Consider the following 25,009-nt stretch of genomic DNA (forward strand, 5'->3'; position numbering starts at 1 on the left):
GACACTATAATAATATAGGTCAACATTTTGTTAGCTTTGTTTTAAAAGTTACATTATTTATATTATATAAAGCTATATATTGCTGAGTCATGTGGAGTTCAGGAACTACCAAAACCCTCAGGAATTTATTTCACATGAACTATTTTACTTATCCTATTAACCTACTGAGTTTGAATTTACCTATTGAACTTTTCAGACCTAAATGTATGGTTTTAGCTTCATCCTTCTTTTATTTAACTTTATTTGTGTTTGATCCTGAATTCAAATTCATGATGAATATTTTCAATCTTGATTGGATCACTAGTAAAAAGAAGTATTGAAATTTGTCAGCAGTTCCCCAAAGGGTTATATTGTATTCTGTCTCTTCCAACTAATCACTGTTCCTTTAATTCCCTTTTGAGACCATATCCAAGTCATCAACTGCAAACAATCATTCTTCTGGATGCTAAAGATATTTTCTATTTTTAAAAAAGGACAGTAAACCAGTGGGGTATTGACATCACAAGATATGGAAAAGAAGGGTAAAGGAAAATGCTTTTTAAAAATGACAAATATCTTCATTTCTTCCTGGAAAGGAGATGGATGTACTACTAGATATAGAATTTTTTTATAGCATTTTATGTGCTAGAGATCTTTCTCTGAGTGACAGGGAAGATGCTGCTTCTGTCATGTGACTAAAAATACAAATGGCATCTTCCTTTAATCCAGAGGCAATTCTTTTCCCTTGGTGGAAAAGCCTGGATATGTTTTCTACTGTTTTCAAAGAAGGACTCATATTCTTCCACCCAAATGAGTAAGACTTTGCCTCAATCAGTCCTTAGGTATCCTTTCAGCTTTTCCACAAGTGTACCAAACCTGTGAGAATTTAGACTGAGTGCTCAATAAAAAATTAATCAGGTTCAAACTTAGTTAATGTGGTGTGGTGGAAATAACCCTGCATTTGAGGTTGAGATTTGCCTCTTGCTAGCCATGTAATCTTGACTAGGTAGTTTTTGCTACCATGCTTCTGGTTTCCTCATTTATAAAATGGGGGATTCAAAGGGCAGTTATGGGGAAAACATTTTGTAAAACTTTCAAGTACTATCTTTTATCATCTACTGTCCTTTCTGAGCTTACCCTTTTGTTCTCACTTGGACCTACACATTAGTAAGGCAATAACTTGTCAGATTTTGCTTCTGCATATAGAATTGGGTCTGATGTCCTCTAGCAGAGTCTAAGGTCTGGTGAAAATCTCATGAAGCTTGAATTTAGAACCTAGTTGTGTTGAGGTACTTAAGAAAATACTGCAAATCTCAGTTTCCTTATCTGAAAAATAAAACTAATGATCTCTACTACCCTATCTAATTTTTGTTAGAGAATTCAAAAGTATGATGAATGACTGCTTTGGCACCAATTTCAATCCCTCCAAATACAAATGAAGAAAATTAGGCCCCTAAGGATGAGGTGATCAGCAGTGAGTTAGAAGAAGGCCAAAGACTACTAATTTCCTATAACACATCTTCACCTCAAGCTACCAGAAAATAACAAAGTGGAGAAAGGAAACAAGTTTATCCTGTATTTCTACTCTTAAAAATATTTGTATCTGAAAAAATATGTATTTAAGAATTTATCAAGTATCATATCTCAAAAGAATTTTTTAAAAAATGGAACAATCTCCATTCTTTATCATTATTATCATAAAATATCTGGACAGAAAAAAAACAAAAAACCCTCAAAAGCAGTTGATATTTATAGCAAAGTTTATTGGGGGGTAAAAGGGTGGGGTAACTTATTAGTTATTACATATTTGGGTTTTACATACACAAGCAGTGGTTGGGGGAAAAGGGGTATTGCTTTAACATCATTTAAACATAAAGTTTGGACAGCCCCAAATCAACCAACTCTCTTTCCTCAATCTCAATCTGAGATTTGACAATTTAAAAGGAAAAAGCTCATTCATCATTTTTTCCTTTTAGAGACTATAACTTATTGGCTCATATAGCACCATGTGGCTTGGATTCTGTGAAAAGTTAGAATAAACAAACCGGTTACAATGCAAGGAGTAAGAGAGTGAGTCATAAACAAAACACAGACATATGTGCTCATATAAATAAGGGCCTGGATCGCCAGTTTTCCAAAGTCTGCTTCCCATTAATTACACAACAAAATGCATTCTCCATATGTAAACCCCAAATCACTTCATTTTGGTGACTTCTGGAAGACAAAAGCCAGGAATTCAAGTGTTTGGGTACCCAAACAAAGCCAGTCTTGAAAATATATAAAAGCTCAAAGGCCACCAATGTTTTCTGACACTAGAGAACCCAGTGTGATGCAGCCCCAGATGTACTTCCTCCAAAGAGATTACATTAAAAGAGCCTCCATCATGGCTTTCATGACTGATCTAGAGACTCGGCTATGTTTGGGTGATGGGTTCTGTCATATTTTAGGGTCAGGTATTGGGTTCTAATATTGGAAACTATACATGATCATTTTATTAGGAAACTTGCAAAGCAGCATTATCAAAAAAACAGTCCACATTCAGGATCTCTCCATGTATCAAAGCTCTGCCTCCTGCTAGTGACTGGCTATGTGAATTCACACCCTCACCCTACCTCCTTTATCCCACAGTACAGTGATTTTTTATTGTTTAGTCATTTTCATTCATACCAGACTCTTCACAATCCTGTCTGGGGTTTTCATGGTAAGATACTGCTGCAGTGGTCTGTCATGTCCTTCAGTTCATTTTCCAGATGAGAAAATTGAGGCAAACAGGATTGGGTGACTTGCTTAGGGTCACAAGGCTGGCAAGTGTCTGAGGTCAAATTTGAGTTCAGAAAATTAATTTTTCCTCTCTCCAGGACTGGCATTCTTTTCATTGCACCCTAGCAGACTCATAGTGCAGTAGGAGCTACTTGGGCCTCTAATCTTTAGGTCTCTCCCTTCTTCAATTCATCCTCTACACATTGCTGATGAGCTTGGACCACTGGTAATATGAATTAAAATCTTAAGAAGGTCTTGTGCATAGTATTTAGATTATGCCTCATGGCTCAAGGATGTCTCTCTTCTGTTTTTAGTCTAGTTTATGGTCAAAAGGTGTCATTTAGAGTGTCTATATTACAAAGTAAATTGTAGCTACCTGGGAAAAAAATGGCATAGCATCTGAATATTTCCCAAACTTGGAAAGGAAGTGAAGAGGAAAAAAAATCTTAGCCAGAGTGAAGAAATACTAGGGAAATGGGGAAAAAGACTGGAGCCCTTTCTGGCTTTCTTTTTCAGAAGGGGAGACAATAAACAAAATCCTGAGATACACTAAAAAAAGTCTTTGGATTTCCCATTTTAGAAAGACTGGAAAGAGAAAGGTAAGATTTGTTTTCTGTTTGATAGGAAGGAGAAAGCTATTGTAGGAAAGAGAGATATTGAATCAAATCACGAATTCATTTATGTGGCAAATGTGCATAAGGGGGAAGGAAAAGGTAAGGTGATTGTCTAGAAGTAGATAAAAGTATAATTAGAAGGAGAAGACTAAAATACCTTAAACATGTTAAGAGCAATTTGAGATAGTGGAACACTGTGATAAAGAGGGGAAAGGGAAAGGTCAAGTAACTTCTGGCCTCACACCACTTCTGCTGGTGTCTAGTGACCCCCATTACAAGGATTTTTGAAATGGCTTTCTCATTTGACTCCTTGTCTCAAGTTCCTCCCTTTTTCAATCGATCCCAAAAAGTTGCTGTGATTTTCTGAGAACACAGGCAAGATTGTGTCACTCCAGTTCTTAATGAACACCAGTGACTCCCTATTACTTCTAGGGTCAAATAAAATGTCTATTTAGAGTCTTTCACATGTAGCTCCAATGATGTCTTCTAATTTTCTTTTATATTACTGCCCTTTATTTAAACTACAACTTGACCAAGCTGGTCTGCTTGCCATTTCTTACAAGGGACACTCAATATTCTTTTTCCTATTCCTGTCATGTAATTACTTCTTTCTGAATAATTTTCTTCAAAGTTCAGTTCAAACTTCTCATCTCTATAAGACCTTTATTGATCTTCTCAGCTTGATCGTCTCATCTTTCAAATTATCTTGCACTTAAAAATTTTAAGATATATTTTACATTGGCATCTAGATGTGATAGTCAACAATACACTATCCCTGAAATCAGGAAGATCTGAGTTCAAATATTTTTATAGAAACCTTCCAGCTGCATCACTTAATCTGATTGCTTCAGTTTTCTCATCTGTAAAATGGTGATAATTATAGTACTTCCATCTCAGGATTATTATGAGGATAATGAAATAATGTTTATAAAATACTTTATGAATTTTAAAGTCCTAAATAGATACTATCATGAATTATTATTACTATATTTGAATATAATATGTGATTTCCCTGATAAAATATGAGCTCCTTGAAGGCAGGAGCTATTGCAATTATGTCTCTGTTTCTACAATCACTGGCACATAGTAGATAATTACCAAAGATTTTATTGATTCAATGACACTTGGGAATACATTCTAACCTAAAGTGATGTCTCCCATATCTGAACTCTGACTATAATTACTAAATGTACAATTCATTTGCCAATAAAACATGTACTACCTTGTGACATCTTAAGATTTTTAATAGCAATCTAAGACAACAGGACAAACTATTTGATTTTAAAAAATTCTTTAGGTCTATGACCTTAAGTAGTTTATAAACTCCTAGAGGGACAGGAATCCTGTTTTTGTCTAATATTTTATACTCTCACAGTGTCTCATAGAGTGTCTGATCATAGGTATCACTTAATTATATATTTTCTGATTTCAAATATACCAGTTGGTCAGAGAAAGGTGAAGTTGATATGGGCTAGATTAGTCAGATTTGAACTAGGATATGTGAATAGAAGAGAGGAGGGATAATCTTGCCAAAGAAGTCTCCATCTTACAGCCTCAGACAAAATAAGGTACAGATAGAAGACACTGTTTATAGAATTAGAAGAGAGGAAAGAATACCAGTCTAAGAAATGAAAAGATTGTTCTTGTTGAGATTATTTGTGACCCCATTTAGGGTTTTTTTGGCAAAGATACTGGAGTGGTTTGCCATTTCCTTCTCTAGCTCTTTTTACAGATGAAGACACTGAGACCAACAGGGTTAAGTGACTTGCCCCTGTCTGAGGCTGGATTTGAACTCAGGAAGAGGACTCTTCTCTGACTCTAGGTCTGGTGTTCTATGTACTTTTCCACTTAGACGCTCAAAATTTAGTAGAGTGCCTTTACAGAACATGAGAGACTTTCCCCATTTTTTATATGATTTCTTCTGGATATAGGCCTAGAATTGGAATTGCTTATGAAAGGGTATGAACAGTCTTATTGTTCTTTGAGCATAGTTCCATATTGCTCTCCAGAAAGAATTCATTCACAACTCCACCAGCAATGCATCAATATTCCAATCCTCCCCAAACTCTCCAACATTGATCATTTTCCCTTTTTCTCATCTTGGTCAATCTGATAGGTATGAGGTGCTACCCTATAGCTGTTTGAATTTGCATTTCTCTAATCAATAAAGATGTGGAGCATTTTTTCATATGATTATAAATATATAGCTTTAATTTCTTCATTTGAAAACTGTCTGTTCTTATTCTTTGACCATTTATCAATTGGAGAATGACTTGTAACCTTATAAATTTGATGCAATTCTCTCTATATTTTATAAATGAGACTTTTATTGGAACTCCTACTTCTGAAAATTGTTTTCCAGCTTTCTGCTTTCCTTCTAATTTTGGCAGCATTGATTTTATTAGTGCACAAACTTTTAAAATTTGATATAGTCAAAATCATTCCTTTTGTAATTTAAAATCTACTCTAATTCTTGGTTGGTCATAAATTTCCATAGATATTTTAGAGTATTTTTTGGTCTATTAATTTATCTATGGTGTTACCCTTTATGTTTAAATCTTGTACCCATTTTAACCTTATTTTAGTATAGGATGTGAGATGAGGGTCTATGCTTAGTTTTTGCCATACTGTTTTTCAGTTTCCCCAACAATTATTGTCAAATAGTGAATTCTAATCCCAGAAAGTTTGTCAAACAGTAGATTGCTGTGGTCATTTACTGTGGGTTTCTTCTGAACCTTTTTAGTCCATTGATCCATTCCTTTACTTCTTAACCAGTATCAGGCAGGTTTGATGACAGCCACTTTATAATATAGTTTTAGATCTGTTAGAATTAGGCCACCTTCCTTTATATTTTTTTTCATTAGTTCCCTTGTTATTCTTGACCTTTTGTTGCTACAGATGAATTTTGTTACTATTTTTTCTAGCTTGGTAAAATAGTTATTTGGTAGTTTGAATGGTATGACACTGAATAAGAAACTTAATTTGGGTAGACTTGTCATTTTTATAATATTAGCTCGACCTAACCATAAGCAATTAACATTTTTCCAATTATTTAGATCTGTCTTTATTTGGCTAAGAAGTTATTTATAATTGTGATCATACAGTTTCTAGGTTTGTCTTGGGAGGTAGATTCCTAAGTGTTGTCTATAATTTTTTTAAATAGAATTTCTCTATCTTTTGCTTTTGGGCTTTGTTGTTTATATATAGAAATACTGTTGATTTGTGTGGGTTTACTTCATATCCTGAAACTTTGCTGAATTTGTTAATTGTTTCAAGGAGTTTTTTAGATGATTTTTCTTGGGTTCTCTAAGTATACCATCATATCATCTGCAGAGAGTGAAAGCTTTGCTTCTTCATTGCCAATTCTGATTCCTTCAATTTCTTCATTTATTTTTATATCTAGCATTTCTAATACTATATTGAATAGTAATGGTGATAATGGGCATCCTTGTTTCATCCCTGATTTTACTGGAAATGCTTCATGGTTATTCCCATTACAAATAATATTTGTTGATGCTTTTAGATAAATACTATTTATTATTTTAAGGAAAACTCCATTTATTTCTAAACTTTCTGAATTTGGAGTCAGAAGAAATGAATTCAATTTCTTTTATTTCCTTTTGAAACCAAAGGCAAGTCTTGAAATTTTTAGAATTTCAATTTCCTCACCTGTAAAAAGAGGATATTGGATAAGATCATCTCTCATGTTCCCCTTTCAATTTGAGATGCTATATTCTCTTGACTGGGATTCTAAACCTCACCCTTGTGACTTATTGGCTATATGGGCATGGGCAAGTCACTTCCAATCTCTGTAGCTCAGCTTCTTTATTCCCTATATTTGGAAGCTGTACCAGTCCTGGTATAGTCCAGTTTTATATTGCAGGGTGATGGTGATGATGTTGAAGAAGTCTAGATTAGGGCCTTTCACTAGTCGGGCTGAACTCATGGTGTGGAAATTCTTTTCATAAGTGTGGATCAGCAACAACTCTATAACTTAAAATCTTAGAGGACTATTTGGAATCTTGCGAGATTAAATGAGTCGCCTGGGGGCCACACGGTAGAGATGTACTAGAGACAGGGATCTGAAGAAAGCTTCCTTTCTTCTCAGCTGTGCCATTCTATTCTAAAATCACCTTTTAACCTATTTGTAGTAAGTCCATTTCAAGAACTCCATTCCTGAGGTATCCAATGACAAAAGCTCCAACCAGCTAAGGAAGTGATGGTAAGAAGGCAAGTTGTAGCTAAAAAGAATACTCTGTCTCTCTCCCCCCTTCCTTCTTCCCTCTAACTCCTCCTTTTTCAGAGCAGCCACGGCTTGTCTTGACCACTAAAGATCATTCTTAATGACAGTCATTACAGAGCCTGAGTTACTTAAGGCCAATTCCTGTAGCGCTGAGCAGGAAAGACCCCCCCCCCCCAACAGCTGGGTTCAGTTTGCCAACTTCATTGGAATCAAAAAGTTTTTCAAAGACCTCATCATTAATTACAGGAAATCCACAGCATTGTCCCCCTTTCCCATTAACACAATTGCTTTTGGTGGCCACAAATTATCTCACTATCATTAAGCCAACAATTTAATTAGACTTCTGGAAATGGAAAGAGCAAGCAAGTCAAGCAAACCTTTCATCTCAAAACTAATCATAAAATATTTGTGCCCTTTCCTTTTCAGTTGAAAAAAAAGCTTGTCCTTGGAAGACTTCTTTCATTCTCTCCTCTTCATAAAGGGAGCCCTGAATATTTGATATAAATGAGTATCTTAATAGATATCACTTCATGCATAGAATCTTTTCTCTTTCTGACTTCATCTGAGTGTGGAGTGCTCATTTCAATAACAACACCTGGTGATCCCACTATATGATGCCTTCCATCCAAACCCCTTGCTGAGTGGCTTCAGTAGTTATGAATGATCATATCACAAGGAAACAGATAAAAATTTATTTTGATCATTACTTAATTTCAAACAGGATCTGAGACGAAGAGGTTTCCCACATAACTGATATATGGTGTATATGGAATAGATTTTTTTTTCTTCAGAAGCTCCTAAAAATTTTGTTAAAAACTGTTAAACCTTCCTACTTCCCCAAATATGGGAGGAAGTATGGCAAACTGGATCAGGGGTTATGATACCTAGACTGTGATTCCAGTCTGGAAAGGAACTTTGTGACCTCTACCAAACAATTTCAATAATCTTGGCCCATGGTCTTTCTCTGTAAAATAAAGAAATAGAGGAGTGGCTAGGTAGCACAGTAGATAGAGCACTGGTCCTGGAGTCAGGAGTACCTGAGTTCAAATCCAGCCTCAGTAATAATTACCTAGCTGTATGGCCTTGGGCAAGCCACTTAACCCCATTGCCTTGCCAAAAAGAAAGAAATAGAACTGGATGGTCTCTTAAAATTCTTTCCAACTCCATTATTCAGTGACTTGAAGACTAGTGTTGTTGTTGTTGTTGGCCAACTACAGTGGGCCAAATTTAGCAAAAAAATATTGAGTCTTTTCTGTCCTCAGGTCTGTGCAGAAATGTAACTTTTCTGTGGGCAACACTGGAATCTTCAACTTATTATTTCTATTCCCTAAGGCACCTTATCAGGAGTTAGTCATAGAGCATGTATTGAATACATACTTGCTGAATTAAAAAGATGAAAAAATATGGAATTCTTTTTCTAAAGGGACTTTTACAATAAAGCTATTAGGGAAAGACTAACTCATAAAATCATAAGAAAGCAAAATAAAGTTGGATGGAACATAAATAGTTTTGACTACATAGCTTTGACTGTGATTCCTAAAGAAAGTCACACATATCCAGTCAGGCAACAAACATTTATTAAGTGTTCACTCTGAACCAAAAACACATATGAATTGATATTTTTATGGACACATTTGCATATATACTTACATCTACATATGTTTTGTTCAGTCATCTTCAGTTCTATCTGATTGTGATCTATTTCATTTGGTATTTTCTTAGCTAGGTTATTGAAATGGTTTGCCATTTCTTTCTCCAGAAAATTTCACAGATGAGGGAAACTGAGGCAAACAGTTTCTTGACTTGCTTACGGTCACATTACTAGCAAGTGTTTGAGGCCAGATTTGAATTCACGAAAAGAAGTTTCAGGCTCAGTACTCTATCCACTGCCTCACTTAGCTATCTCCAATTACATGTATACACATACCATAACACAGAAGTTTATTTTTAAGGTGAAAAAATAAAATATTTCCTCAAATTAGGTTTTAATCAAACTAAGTGTGAAATGGGAAAAAAGTGGAGAAAAACTTCAAAACATTCTGGTGTGAATGTTTTTTTTTTTTTAATATCAGTAAAGCTGCTTCAAACCCTATCCTGTAGATTGAACTGTGGATGAGCTCATAGAATAGCCTGTTCAAATTCAGCAGTACAGAAATGAGGCTCAAAATGTTTCTAGTCCCTCTGGAATGATTAAGATTGTACTCATAAGTAGATATACAAAAAATAAAAATAAAAAATTAACAAAAAATAATAAAAGTATTTGTAAAATAGTGGTTTGCTTTTTAAATGAACGTGATGTTTTCCATTGTGTTTAGATGAAGAGAATGGACTTTTAGAAATGTATTATTGAGTTCCAAGATGCCATCCATCTACATGCCTATCGGTGAGGAACTAAGAGGCTTTACTGATATTGAAAACCTGTTGATTTGCTCTGTTTTCTTTGGTAAACAAAGTTCTCAGTCCAAAGTGAAGGGCAATTTAGTCATATATGATGACTATGTTTAAATAAAGAGCAGAAAAGTAGTCAACATTGAACTATTCTGAAAATAGTAAATTCCAATAATTGACTTTTATCTCTGAAACATGAGATTTAAAAAAAATTATTTTTTTTTTGCAAGGCAATGGGGTTAAGTGGTTTACCCAAGGCCACACAGCTAGGTAATTATTAAGTGTCTGAGGGTGGATTTGAACTCAGGTACTCCTGACTCCAGGGCCGGTGCTCTATTCACTTTACAACCTAACCGCCCCCAAATTTTTTATTTTTAATGAAAATCATGTACCTTTAGAGCAAAGAATCTTAGAGACCTCAGAGTTAGAAGAGAGAAGGATTTAACATCATAAATCCTCTCTACAGTATCTGATAGAAGTCATCATCCTGTCTGCTTGAGTATCCAAGGCAATAAGTAATATACTAACTTTTGAGGCATTCCACTCTACTTTTGGACAGTCCAACTGTTAAAAAATTCTTCCTTAAATTATTCTAAAATTTTTCTTTCTACAATTTTTATCTATGCTTATTGGCTATGGCCCAAGACAGAATAAGTCTAATCCTTCTTCTATGCATTAGTATATTTAAAGACAGTAAATATGATCTCCTTAGTTTTCTTTTCTCCAGGGGAAATAACTACATTTCCTTTAAATAATATATTCTATTCCTCATCATTCTGACTATCTTGCTCTATATGAGCTCCAATGTGTGAATGTCTCATCCAAAATAGGGTACCCAGAAATAATCACAAAGCTATAGACACCCAGCAGAACTACAATAACCCTTGTTTTGGAAACTACTTTGTCATTACAGACTAAGATATTAGAAATTTTGGCTACCATATCACACTGTTGACTAATATTGAGCCGGCTGATCATTACAACCCTAAAATCTTTTCCTACTGCTTTTTACACTATATTTCTTTTTTTTTTTCTAAATTCATAAAGTAGTATTTTTGATTGCCCAAGTGTAGTATTTTGTAGTCATTGTTTTTAAATTTCATTTTATAAGAGATGATCTAGGAGTTCCAACTGTTGGAATCTTTTTGAATCTTTGTTTTGTCATTTACTGTATTAGCTATCCCTCTTAACTTGCTGTCATATGTGAATGATAAGTATGCAATCTATGCCTTTCTCCAAATAATTGACCAAAAGGTTAATTGGAGGAGAGCCAATGGCAGAATCCTATGGCATAATTCTAGAGACTTTGTTCCAAGTTGACAGGAAACATTAATTATTCTTTGGATCCAGAAGTTAATTATTAAGTTCAACAATTGCAAGATCTACTTAATTTCATTATCATTCAATCTTGTTCACAAGAATACAGTGAGAAAGTGGGGAGAATATTTTGTTGAAACTCAGGTTTCTTGTGTGCATTATCTATCTCTGATCTACACTATGGTAATTCTACTGACAAAAGGAAATGAGATGATTTTGAGATGACTTATTCTTAAGGAACCTAGGCTTGCTCACAGTGATCACTGCTTCTCATTTAAGTGCTCACAGACTGTTTATTTAACAATATATGCAATAATTATTCCTGAGATAAAGGTCAAATTCACTGGCCTACTTCTTATGCAATTCAAATTCATTTCCTATCCCCAAACTAAGACATTTATTCATCTTCAGTCCTTTGGAATTTCTTCTATTCTCCATTATTTTTTCTTTTGTTTTTTAGTTTTAGGGTTTTTTTTTTGGCAAGGCAATGGGGTTAAGTGGTTTGCCCAAGGCCACACGGCTAGGTAATTATTAAGTGTTTGAGGCCGGGTTTGAACTCAGATACTCCTGACTCCAAGGCCAGTGCTCTATACACTGCACCACCTAGCCACCCCTCCATTATATTTAAAATGTAATGCATAGACCTTTAGCAACTACGCCATGTTTTTTAGCATGTAGTTCATTAGGACAAGAAGACTAATTTATTGAGGGCACTTGCTGGCATTTGAATTTCTTTGTAGATTCTTTTGCTGCTCTTTTTCAGCTTGAAGATGATTGCCCTTGATAATCAAGGCAGAAGCAATTTGCTAAAGCTCTCTTGAATCATACTGACCAATGACTCCCCACCTTGTGAACTGTAATTGGCCAGTGCAGCAGAAAGTCTAACCCATAAAGTGGCAGGTGCCACTGTTCTCCGTGGGGTCACTGCCTAACTCCATGCATCACCATACTATTAACATACATCTATTGTCTTACTTTGTCTCCTCTGTTTTCAATGCTTTGAGGAACTAAAAGAGTAGCTTCTATTAGAGGGCTGAGGGCTCCCTTCCTAATCACACCTGTGTAAGCATGCTCATACATGTGCATAATTGCACACTGCACTCATACCCTAAACTAGTATTTCTAATCCATTGACCCCCCAAATTTTTCCCATGCTTCATAATGGATATAAAATAACTTGGAGATGAATCTATTTCACTGACAGAAAAAAACTCCAACAAGGCAGGAATCAATTAGTCACATAAATAAGAGATATTTTTTGAGCACTTTGATATCTTTCAGTAAGTTTGGACATTTAGAGAACTTGTGACTAAATGGAAAGGTTTTCAAAAATATTTGGTAATGGGATTCCAAATGATTTTGTATAGACACACTCACACAGACATATATATTATGCCCAATAAAAGAATACATTGTCATTGTGTTCAATTCTGACAACTGCTTCATGATTTTACTTCAGCTAGGGCTCAGGAGATGTTTGTGCACTGACTGACAATCCATCAAGATCCTATTCCAAAATCTCACTATGATTGAGTCAAGAAGATGCCAAACATCCAGATGGATAGTGAGAAACTCAGTCAATCATCCAGATGTTTTGTCTTTCCTTTTCAAATGCCTGAGTATTTGGAAACATTTGGATGAATAAATGCATTTTTCCAATTTCTCTCCATGTTTTTTGGCACTTTATAGAAACAGAATAAGACTTTAACAGGAAGATTTTAACAGGATAAGCTACTTCTAGGGTTATTATTAAAATATGGCCATTTAAAGATAATGTGCATGATCAGGTATGATTTGCCCAAGTGGAAAGTTAAGTTTGATTTAGGACTTAAAGTCATAAGACTTTAGAATCGGAAGGAACTTCTTGTTTCTTGAGATTATCTAGCCAAATTCATTTTTACATTGAGCAAGCTGAGATTAAAGTGACTTGTCCAGTTAGTGGCATAATCAGGGTTGGAATCCAGGTCTTTTGAGCCTTCTTCCCATATTTGAGCTCACCCTGTTTAAATTGTTTTGTTTTGAAGCCTAGCTCAATCCAATTGGGGCACTGAAAAAACAGTAACAAAATCTGAACAAAAAAAAAACCATTCATATCCTGGCTCTGACACTTATTGCCTATGTGACCTTGAGCAAGTCACTTGGTTCAGTTTCCTTATCTGCAAATTAAGGAGGCTGAACTAGATGGTATCCAAGGTCCATTCTTCATCTAAATCTAGGACAATATAATACAAATCCCTTCTACGTCAACCTAGTTCCACAACTGTAAGGTGTTAATCAAATTATTTAAGTTAAAATAGCCTCAAAAAAGGCATTTTCTCAGTTTTTTTCCAAATAAGTAAATTTAAGACAAATTCAGGCAAATTCAGGTCACACAAATATGAACGAATTTCACAATGGAAGAGATTTTTAGTAGCAGTCAAGTACAAAGTATAGTTCCTTTTAATAATACACCTGAAAAATGGTCATCTCGGGGGGGTGTCCTTAAAAGTCTTTTTTAGCAGTAGGTCCCTTATGCAGTAGGTCGTCTTACTTGGAGATAGATCTGATAGTTAGGAAATTTGTCCTTAGGACAAATGTAAACTTACTTCTCTGCAACTTCTACCTACTGTTGATAGTTTTGTCTTTTGGTGCCAAGTGGAACAAGTTTAATCATTCTTTCAGATAACAGAATTTCTAACCCCTTTGATGACACTTTCCACCTCTCTAATAAATATTTTTCTTTTGAAGGTTAAACATCCCCATGACAATCATATGATCATTACATGATATGAAGTATACCACCATTGTATTCCCTTTTCTGTCTGCTCTGTTTGTTAATATAATTCATGAAATATGATTCCCAGAAGCAAATGTAAACTTCAATTATGGTCTAAGGAAAGTAGAGTATGGTGGAGTCCACATTATTTTACATATTCTATCTCTTAGCATAGTTCAAAATATCACTGGCTTTTTTGATCAATAATTTACATTAAATCACTAACTTTGCAGAATCATCTTTGGCCATGTCTCTTCCATCTTGTACTTGTGAAGTACACTTGTAAGATTTTCACAATCATTATTATTTAATTTCATCTTCTTTGATTTGGCCAAATGTCTTGATGTTCTGCAATCTTTCTGAATCTCATCTAATGACTTAAAGATCCTTTTTGGCTTTGTAACCTTTGCAGATTGGACATGTATATAATCTATACTTTCATCCAGATCACTGAGAAACCCAGAAGCAAGTAGATACCTGAGACATTCAAGAGGAGATATTTGAAGATCATAATGAAGCAATTGCTACTCTTAGGGTCCAGCCACCTAATGAGTCATTGATTCATTTTACAATATTAGCATCTAGTTCATGTCTACATGTCTTGCCCAAGAGGCAGCTAAGCGATGCACTGGATGGAATGTTGAACCTAGAGCGAAGAAGACTTGAGTTCCAATTTGACTTCACTTAGTATATGTTTTGCCCTGGGCAAGTCCTTCAACCTCTGTCTGCCTCAGTTTCTTCAACCACATAATGAGAGTAATAATCCTGCCAAACTTCCAAGGTTGTTGTGAGAGTCAATTGAGATAATATTTACAAATCACTTTTCTTAGGATCTAGTTTATGTTTGATATGTACTTAATACATTCTTATTACTTTCTCCTTGTTATATGAACACAATGTATTAAAAATGAGAAAGTAATATAGTGAAAATTACACTGGACTATAAATGCTTATAATACATAAAACTGTATCTATCTTTTCCTTATTATTAATAAATAAAAGTCTATAAATTCTTATTTCCTTTATTCCTATAAGCAGAGCACAGAGGTCAAGATCTGACCCAAGATTTCTGCTCATGCTTATTTATCTATTGCTCCTTCCACTACAGCAGAGCATTTGTCTATATTTAATTAAGAGAATTTAAGTAGTATATAAAGTAGTGAATTCAACAGTGAATTAAAAATTCTGAAACATTTTAAAAACTGGAACCCAATAGACTTAAAAATGAAAATGTAATTAACATTATTTTTAAATCATTTTTAAGTGACTAATAAATTAAATTTATTGTTTTTTCATTCCAGAGTCAATTTTCCTTTTTTTATTTTTATCTAGTTAGGCACACACAATTTTTTTTAAAGATAGCTTTGCTTGCCAGAAGTGGGTACTAATTGGATCTAGAAGACACAATAAAGAGCACAGGGTGAAAGCTGCTGATAGATTCATTTTATCTTGATGTAGAGAAAAAGTTTCTAATAATTTGAGCAGGTCAAAAGTATAATAGGTTCCTGAAAGTGCTGACAGGAGAAACTAGATGGCACAGTGAATGAGTCAGGAAGACCTGAGTTCAATTTTGACCTGAAATATTTACTAGATATGTGACCCTGGGCAAGTCACTTAATTTTGCCTGCCTGATCTATAATATGAGCTGGAGAAGGAAATGGCAAACTCCTCCAGTGTCTTTGCCAAGAATACCTCAAACTGGGTAAGGAAGAATCAGACATTACTGAAACGTCTGAACAATAACAAGTATGTGTAACACATTGAAGACTCAGTGATTTTCAAGTGTCAAGTGGTTTTCTATGTACAATTTGGGATACCTTTCTATAAGAGTTCAACATTTATACATTTAGCTGGAAATAAGTAAAGAGTCCCTGCTTGTCTGATGGAAAACACAAAGAAGCAAATATAAGATCAGAAGAAAGGAAGCTAAGTAAAGTGGATTTGAGTAAGCTGTGCATCAAGTTCTTTATGACAACTGAACAAATGCCCTTTTAAATTACATCCTGTTTAATTTGTTTTCATTAAATAAGTAGTTATTAAATTTCTATAAGGTACTCAATACTGTTGGTCTTTAGTAAAGAGATCCTTATAAATGAAATCCATAGTTAACTATTCTTCTAAAAGTAGAAGTTAGGTCTTATTGTGATAAGGAATTACAGGTTTTTACAGCAACCTCTTCATGAAATGCTTCATGAAGAATCTCCACTTTAGGGTCTATAGGTTAAATAACCCTCATTTTCTCTTTCCACCATGTTGTTCAGTGGTCATGCCACCCAGAAATGAAGGAAATTAAGTTCTGTCTGAATCTGTGTAAGCCTTATGAGGAGTTTGGTTTTTGTACTGCCAGACAAATGTATGCCATTTAACCCTCATCTTTCTTTGCTTGTCTAAGATCTATCTTTTCCAGATCTAATTCATTCCCTACTTATTCCAAGAATCCTTCATTGTCTGCCCCAGTCCTTAATGATTACTTTGCTCTTGAAACTGCTATAATATGCTGCCTGCCTATAATTATGCTGATTTTTATCATGTTCCATCTCACTAACTAGATTGGAAGATTTTCAAGGTCAGGGACTTTGTTTTGTTTCTCTTAAATCCCTTTTACCCCCAACAATGCCAAAATAGCAAATGAAGCTACTTTCCTCTACACTTGATACTTTGACAAGAAATTCATCTAAGTTACAACACCATGCCCTACACCACTAGTGTCTGCTCCATCATTCTCACTCCCAATCCTTCCAAAAGTGTAAGGTCCTTTGGAATTAACATAAATTCTACCACCTTATACTATAGACTCTTGACACTGGTCATTTAGATCCCTGAGTTGCAAGAATGACTAGGGGTTGGGGAGAAAAGAGGTAGGTGGAGAAAGGGATACTACATGAAAGTAGATATACCTATTTAAGGTCAAACTGAAGCTTCTCCCTTCTCTCTAGCTTCATGTATTCTTCAATAAAGTATATGCCAGGAAACCAAGTATGGATATGCTCCACTGTATTACACAGTGGAAGTCTTTTGAATCAGGTTCTAATATAGACATGATAGTTATACTGAAAGCTATGGACCATTTATTTAGATAATGGAAGCTAGGATTCCACTAACAGAAAGTAACGGATAAACAAATATTCAATAACTTTGAAGAATATACAAAAATATTTTTTGTCTTTTGAATAAATCTTGTAATGCTGCCTGTCTATATATAATTATTTTGTGTTATTTACATATCCTGTCTTAAAAAATAGATTGTTAGGTTCTTTGGGGATTAGGGACTAATTTTTAACTTTCTCATATCCTCTGTATTTTTAATCATGCCTTAAATTTATTAGATGCACAAAAATGTTTGCCACTGCTGCTGGCTACCCACCCACCTGACCAACCCAGACTCAGTGGATTAGATCTTGCTCCTCTTCATGTTGGACCTTTGGCTCTAATCTACATAGACTATTTTGTATATATAGCTGCAAGTCAACTACATAGGCAGGAAACAGAAGGACTTCATGAGATAGCATTCTGATGGGTTGCTTTGCACAAGGATCTCAAAAGACCACTCCCACAGTTGTGAAGGCATAAAAACATCAGAAAGTCATGAGAAATATGTGGATTTAGGATATTCACTTCACTACTATCTGTGTAAACAGTCCATGAATGTTTATGGGAAAAAGAATAGGAGCTACCCTTTCTGATGCTGACCTCAAAGCTTTTCCTTAACCCCAGTGGAAATCAACAAATACATATTTGTGGAACATATACAATGTGCCAAGAACTCAATAATTTCTTAGAGGTAGAATACAAATCCTTGTTTTCAGGGGGATATAATGAAATTGATTTCTGTGAAATTAGCAGGGATTTTGGCCTCAGGTTTTCTTTTTCCCAGTTGATGTGATTTCCTAGCACAGGGGTCTCTAAAGCAATATTGATTATACATTCTTATCAGTGAAGAAAAAAAACACCAGAGAGGGGATGGGAAGTAGGGAAAAAGGGAAAAGAAAGAGAAGAAGGAGAAAGATTTTCCCAATGGTAGTTTTAGTGGAAATTAGGCTACAACTCTTCTGAGGGATCTAAAATTCTCCTACAGGATCTTTCAACAATTTAATGGTCTTAGGCCTATTTTCAGAAAATCCTACCCTCAGGAAATGAGAAGCCTAGCATAGATAACAATACAGGAGAAGGGGAGCCAAGATGGCGGCATGAGGGCAGGATTTTCTAGAAGTTCTCTTCCAAAATATTCCAGAAACCTTAAAATTATGACTCTAACTAAATTTTGGAGAGGCAGAACCCACAGAAATACTCAGTGAAACAACTGTCCAGCCCAAAGTAACTTGAAGATCCATAGGAAGGCTCTGTTCCACTGAGGCTGGAGGGGGCTGCAGCAGTAGAGGGAACAAGCTCCAGTCTTCCACAAACAGCCCATGGGGTGCCTGAGACCTGGGTTGCCTGGGATCATGACAACAGGAGAGGTTTCCAGGCCTTCCTTACTGGATATTCAAATCTTTTTTTGAGATCTTCCAGTGGCCTGAGCCCAATTCCTATTTTTCTCGGAGGTCACACAGGGATCACCAAGTACAACTTGGAAGATCATTGGGGAAACCTCCACTAGAATGAGTAAAGAGCCCAGGCCAGTGTGGCCTTTAGCAAAGCCACCTTGGTGCAATTTTGGTCCCAGGAAACGGAAGCAGTCTGCAGAGTCACCCAGCAGGGAGTCTCTGGAAGTTGCTCCCAGAACTCCAAGTCCATAGAAGGTAAGGGGGTGGGGAGATATTGTTGAGATATCTCTGCTATCCCTGGGACAGGACTCTTGTGTTCTATACACATTAAGACCCTGGTCACAGTCTTGGGTCCCATATTGCCATAGCATAACAGGGACCTTCCTGAAACTCCAGGGCAGAGTGGAGTGCTTGTGATCATCCACAGACCAGAAGAGCAGTCAGAGCCTCTCATAAGACCTTTCAGGAATGGAGATCTTTGCTGGGGTGCCCCAATAACACTCAAAAGATCGGAATCACTTCAAAAATCAAGTCATAGACTGGGAAAAGAGTAAGCAGAAAAAAGAAAAAAAAGAACCTGACACGGATAATTACTTTAGTCCCATGGAAGATCAAAACACATACTCAGGAGATGACAAAGTCTAAGTTTCTGATTCCAAAACCACCAAGAAAAATAGGAATTGGGCTCAGGTCAATGGAAGAGCTCAAAAATTGAATTTGAATATCAAGTAAGGGAGGTAGATGAAAAACTGGGAAGAGAAATGAAAGCAATGCAAGAAAATCATGATAAAAAAGTGACTAGTTTGGCGAAGGAGATTTAAAAAAAATCAAAGAAAACCACATGTTAAAAATCAGTACAGGTCAAATGTAAAAAAAAGTCCAAAAGATTAATGAGGAGAATACCTTATTAAAGCAGAACTGGCCAGATGGAAAAAAAAATAACAAAATGTTATTTTCTGAAGAAAATAACTCCTTCAAATGTAGAATGGGGCTAACAGATGCTGATGACTTTGTGAGAAATCAAGAAACAATAAAATAATATCAAAATAATGAAAAACTAGAAGAAATCTTGAAATATCTCATTGGAAAAACAACTGACCTATAAAACAGATCCAGAAGAGATAATTTAAAAATTATTGGGCCACCTGAAATTCATGATCAGGAAAAGAGCCTTGACTTCATTTTTACAAAACAAAATTTCTACAAGAAAATTGTTCTAATATTCAAGAAGTGGATAGTAAAACAGAAATTGGGAGAATCCACCAATCTCCTCCCAAAAGAGAGCCAAAACAATAGCTCCCAGGAAATATTATAAGCAGTCAGAAAGAAACAACTCAGATATTGTGGCACTGCAGTCAGGATTGTACAGGACTCACCAGCGTCTAAATTAAGGGCTCATAATATTCTGGAAAGCAAAAGAGTTTGGGTCACAACCAAGAATCAATCATCCAGCAAAAGTAGACACCTCTTTTCAGGGGAAAAATGGACATTCAACAAAATAGGGGAATTTCAAACATTCCTGTTGAAAGGACCAGAGCTGAACTGAAAGTTTGATCTTTAAGTACAGGACCCAGGTGAAGCATAGAGAGTGAATGGGAAGGACAAATTATGAGATATTTAAAGATGTTGAAGTATGTGTATTCCTACATGGGAAGATGGTACTGATAACTCATATGATCCATCTCAATTAATAGAGCAGTGAAGAGGAACATATTTAAATAAGGCACAGGAGAGAGTTGAATGTGAAGATACACTATATTATAAAGAAGGAGTCAATGGGTGAAAAAGGAAAGAGAAAAGGAAAAAGAGAAAGGAGAGGTAGAATGGTCTAAAATATTTCATGTAAAAGAGTCAAGAAAAAGACATTTTATGGAGTGGAAGGAGGGAATGTGAGGGGGGAATGGATGAGCTTTTATTCTCATTGGAAATGACTCAGAAAGGAAACAACATGCACACTTAATAGTATATAGAAATTTATCTTATCTTAAGAGGAAAAGGAGAGGAAGGGAATGAGAGAAAGGGGATGGGGAGGGGAGGGGGAGTGTGGGTGATAGAGAAGACAGTAGACCATAGAAGAAGGTGGTCAGATACAACACTTTTTGGGTTTCTTGTGCAAGGTGGTGGGATTGGTGGCCTTCCTAGGACAACATGCCTGGGTGGTTGTTGGATGTCTGGGGTGGAATTTGGGCTCAGGTCCTTCTAGCCCAGAGTCCTATGCTGTGTCTGCTGTACCACTTGGTTGCCCTACAATACACTTTTGAGGAGGGACAAGGTGAAAGGAGAGATAATAGAATAAATAGGAGTGGGGAGGAATGAATGGAAAGAAATACAATCAGCAATAGCAACTGTGGAAAAAATATGGAAGCAGCTACTCTGATGGACATGATAAAGAAGGTGATCCACCCCAGAGACAGAGCTGATGGTATCTGAACACAGGCAGAAGGACTTTTTTTTCTTTTTTCTTTCACTTTGTTTTTTGTTAGGCTTTTCAGTTTTCATAGGGGAAGGAAGAATTATGTTTATTCTTACAATAAGACTATTTTAGAAATGTATAAATAAATAAAAATGCAATAAATGAAAAGAAAAAACAAACAGTACAGGAGAAGAAAACAAAACAAAACCAAAAAGAAAGTTCACAAAAAGAGAGCAAGCAAAGTGATGCTCCCCTAAAAGAATGACAATATTTCATTTCCCTCCTTCAGAAGAACTGAATCCCAGATATTACTAATTTAGTCCAAGTGGTGGGTGATATCAAATCTCTGAAATTCATAGTGGGCTCAAAATGGAGAAGGGTGATATCTTATTCAGTAGTAATAAGGTTGAGGATTATTGAGATATAATGGGTGAAGAGTAGGTATAGTTGGAGACAACTCCCATGCCTTTCTGTCTTGGAGAGGGTGGGATGTAATCTTTTCCTCACCCTCTGAAAACAAACTCCTTGGGGTCAAGCCACAAACTTGTGGATAATGCACAACTCTTGGAATCAATGACTGCTTTTTTAGAACTGATTAGTCTAAAGAAACATCACTATAGAGAGGTATAGACAGGTTGATTTACTTGACAAAATGCATCAATCCATCAGGGGCTGTGATTGAAACGAATTCCAGAATGACAACTCCCTTCTATGATTTCTAAAATTTGATGGCTATAATTCTTACTAAGGTCAGAAATCACTCATTCATTTGTTCATTCATTCATTCATTCATTCAACATTTATTTATGGACCTTCTTCTAGATCCATTATATTCACATCTAGGAGGTAAATGCTTTAAAGTACACCAAACAACAAACACACAAAACATAAGATTGGGACCCTGCACTCATAATTGAATTGTAGAAGAATAGATATCCACATAAAAATCAAATGGCAATATAATAAAAGACAATGATACAAGAACTATTTCAAGGCAGTATATGACTAAATGGAAAGTAAATGATACAGAAAATGAATTCCATGACTTCAGATGAAGAGATTGGTGGGTTGGTGAGATTTCAAAGAGAGGGGAATGGATTTCAAATTTAGCCAAGGCATAATAAGCACTGTATCTATACTGTGCTAGCTCCGGAGAATATACAAGGCTAATCAAAATAAACCTTAGAGTTTACCTTCTAATAGTGATATAAGACATGGAAAAATCAACAAAGCAATAAGTATGTATTGTTTTCTTTTTTTTCTTTTATGCAAGGAAATGGGGTTAAGTAACTTGCCCAAAGTCACAGCTAGGTAATAAGTGTCTGAGGCCATATTTGAACTCAGAGCCTCCTAGCTTCAGGGCCAGTGCTCTGTCTACTGCAATACCTAGCTGACCCAATAAGTATGTATTAAGCACCTACTATAAGCATTATTCTAGGAGCTAGAGATACTAGTTTAAAGGACTGAAGCAATTCATACTCTACTTTTGTATTATTAGATTTTTTCTTTTTTTATTAGTAATCTTTACTTTCAAGGAGCTTACATCCTAACAAAGTGACACTTAAGTGCATAAAAGAAATACAAAGTGTTACATTAATACAAAGGGTCAAGGACATTATTAATACTACCAGAATCTTGAATTTCATTCCAACTCTGGAATTCTCAGATTCTGTGAAGGTTATTCCAGAAGAAGAGGAGATCAAGTTTGGTAGATCTTACCAAACTGGAAAGAATCAGAATATGAAATATCAATATGCCAAGAAAAGCAAAGAGAGACTCAATCACAAAACAAATTTTGGGCCATATCAAGCTATAAAAAATGTCTACTAAGACATAGAAAGACTGCAATTTGCAAGCATGGAGCAATATCTACATTAGGAGTTCCTAATTTTTTGTGTCACATACTCATTCGGTTGAAACCTATGGAACACTTCTCAGAATAATATTTTAAATGAACAAAATATATAAGATGGCAAAAGAAACTAAAGGCTAACAAAAATAAACTTATTTTCCCCATCCAATTTATAGATCTGAAATCTATCCATGAACCACATTTAAGACATGGTCTATACGGATAAAATAATGTATTTTTTAAAAGTAGCAAAGTATAGTGAGACAGACAGAGGGTCCATGACTTCTAAACAATTTCAGTAATCATCTTCTGGTAACTTCCTTTAAAAAATAGTTCTTGTTATCTTTTGTTTTTACATTAGCATCATTTGTCCTTTCTTACCTTTTCTCCTAAGGATCTATCTTTTGTATCAGAGAGAGAAAGAAAGTGAGAAAAAGAATGAGAAGGAGGGAAGGAGGAGGAAAGAGGGAAGAGGAAGGAGGAAGAGGGCAAAGAGAAGGGAGGGAAAGGGGAGGGAGAGGAAGAGGAAAGGCAGTTTAGTAGAACTGATCAGCAAATCAACCAAGTCTGACAGTATAGGCAATGTTTCACACTCAAGAGTTTTCCACCACTGTAAAGACATGATCAGAGTTTAATTTTTTAATCCTTTTTTATTTTTTTAGGATTTTTTTTTGCAAGGCAAATGGGGTTAAGTGGCTTGCCCAAGGCCACACAGTTAGGTAATTATTAAGTGTCTGAGACCGGACTTGAACCCAGGTACTCCTGACTCCAGGGCTGGTGCTTTATCCACTTTGCCACCTAGCTGCCCCTTTAATCCCTTTTTAAAGGATTAAATCCTTTTAAAATCCCTTCTCCTGGGCCAATTTTGGTCATTATAATTATATGTGCTAGTAAATATCAATATCATCAACATGAGCCTGGCTATAAATGAAAGATAATCTGTTCAAAGACAAACTATATCAAATTCTCAGTCTTTCAAAATGTTAGGCCTAAAAGAGACCTATGTTACAGAATACCTTTCCCAAAGCCCATTAATTTACATTAATTTACAGAGGAGAAGACTGAGGCTCCAGGTGGCTGGATGGTTTGATCAAGGTCACATAGGAACACTCCTAGCTTGCTCCACATAGTCTCCAATATAGACAACATGGACAGATTCCCTTAGGACTCACCTGCTTCAGATGCTGCTGCTGTTGAAGCAAGGAGAGATAATACTGGTGTTGGGGCTATTGCAATACTTTCAATCGAGGCTGGCTTCCTCCTGGTCATCATGGTAGATGCTGGGCCCTCGTTTTTACTATTCACTGAAATCTGGTCTGCTTTTAAATGGGGACTTGCAATTCCTAGAAAATGATACCACCATAAACACAATAGATTAATTAGTTGAAACTAGAAAAGAGTCAGATGGTGTTGGATCATTTTGCTTGTTTTTCTTTGTTTCAAGGGATGGGTGAAGTTAGTGTGGGGGAAGGGTTTTTTTCCTAGAAAGTAAGAGTGATGTAAAGACAAATGTATCAATAAAACAAATAATTAAAGATTGCAAGTGTCACAGTGGATAGAATGCTGTCCTTGGAATCAGGAAGATGTGTTCAAATTCTGATTCTGATATGTATTAGCTATGTGATCATGAGCAAGATGCTGTATGTTTCAGTGTCCAGAAAATTCTTTACGACAGTTAAGTTATGGGGAGTTTCCAAACCAGGGAGTTTCCTGGGCTATTGATGTCATGTGTCCTGAGAAAGAAAAACAGATCTTGAAGCCAGAAATGACTTAAGAATGTCATATGTATATATAGATATGCATACAAAAATAGAGTATTTGGATGTTTTAATAGTTTGGGTGTTTTGGGGGTGTTTTAATTTTTTAGAGGAAAATCATTTAAAGAATATTAAAAAGGGAAAATAAATTACTCATTTTTTTTCCACTAAAGACTTAACCCTTGATGAGGGGACAGTAGAGCAAGCCCATTCTTCCAAAGGGAGAATATATATGTATGTGTGTATGTTTATGTATTATCCATGTATAATCCATATAGGGAGGCTAAGATTATATTAGTAAGGTCAAAGAATTCCCTGGTAGCCAATGCATTTGATTTCTGTAAGAATTATGGAGAATGAAGAATTGCTTGGACTAAGATAACTAGGGAAGGCTATGGATAAAAGTTGACGAACATATGGATGACATTCTTGGCCTGGGGTATAGAA

General features: G+C 35.6%; 1 protein-coding gene across 5 annotated transcripts in view; it reads right to left on the reverse strand.

Moving 5' to 3' along the window:
• Positions 1 to 25,009, reverse strand: part of SETBP1 (SET binding protein 1) — a 488,090-nt gene that overhangs the window by 13,159 nt on the left and 449,922 nt on the right. For 4 of the 5 annotated variants that reach the window (XM_074208185.1, XM_074208186.1, XM_074208187.1 and 1 more), the window contains one exon: positions 23,978 to 24,148. The exons of the other annotated variant lie outside the window; for it this stretch is intronic. In XM_074208185.1, coding sequence (XP_074064286.1) covers positions 23,978 to 24,148 — 171 coding nt within the window. The remainder of the gene's footprint in view (positions 1 to 23,977; positions 24,149 to 25,009) is intronic. 5 annotated transcript variants of the gene reach the window in all.

The sequence above is a fragment of the Macrotis lagotis genome, chromosome X, assembly GCF_037893015.1.
Source record: "Macrotis lagotis isolate mMagLag1 chromosome X, bilby.v1.9.chrom.fasta, whole genome shotgun sequence".
Lineage (NCBI taxonomy): Eukaryota > Metazoa > Chordata > Mammalia > Peramelemorphia > Peramelidae > Macrotis > Macrotis lagotis.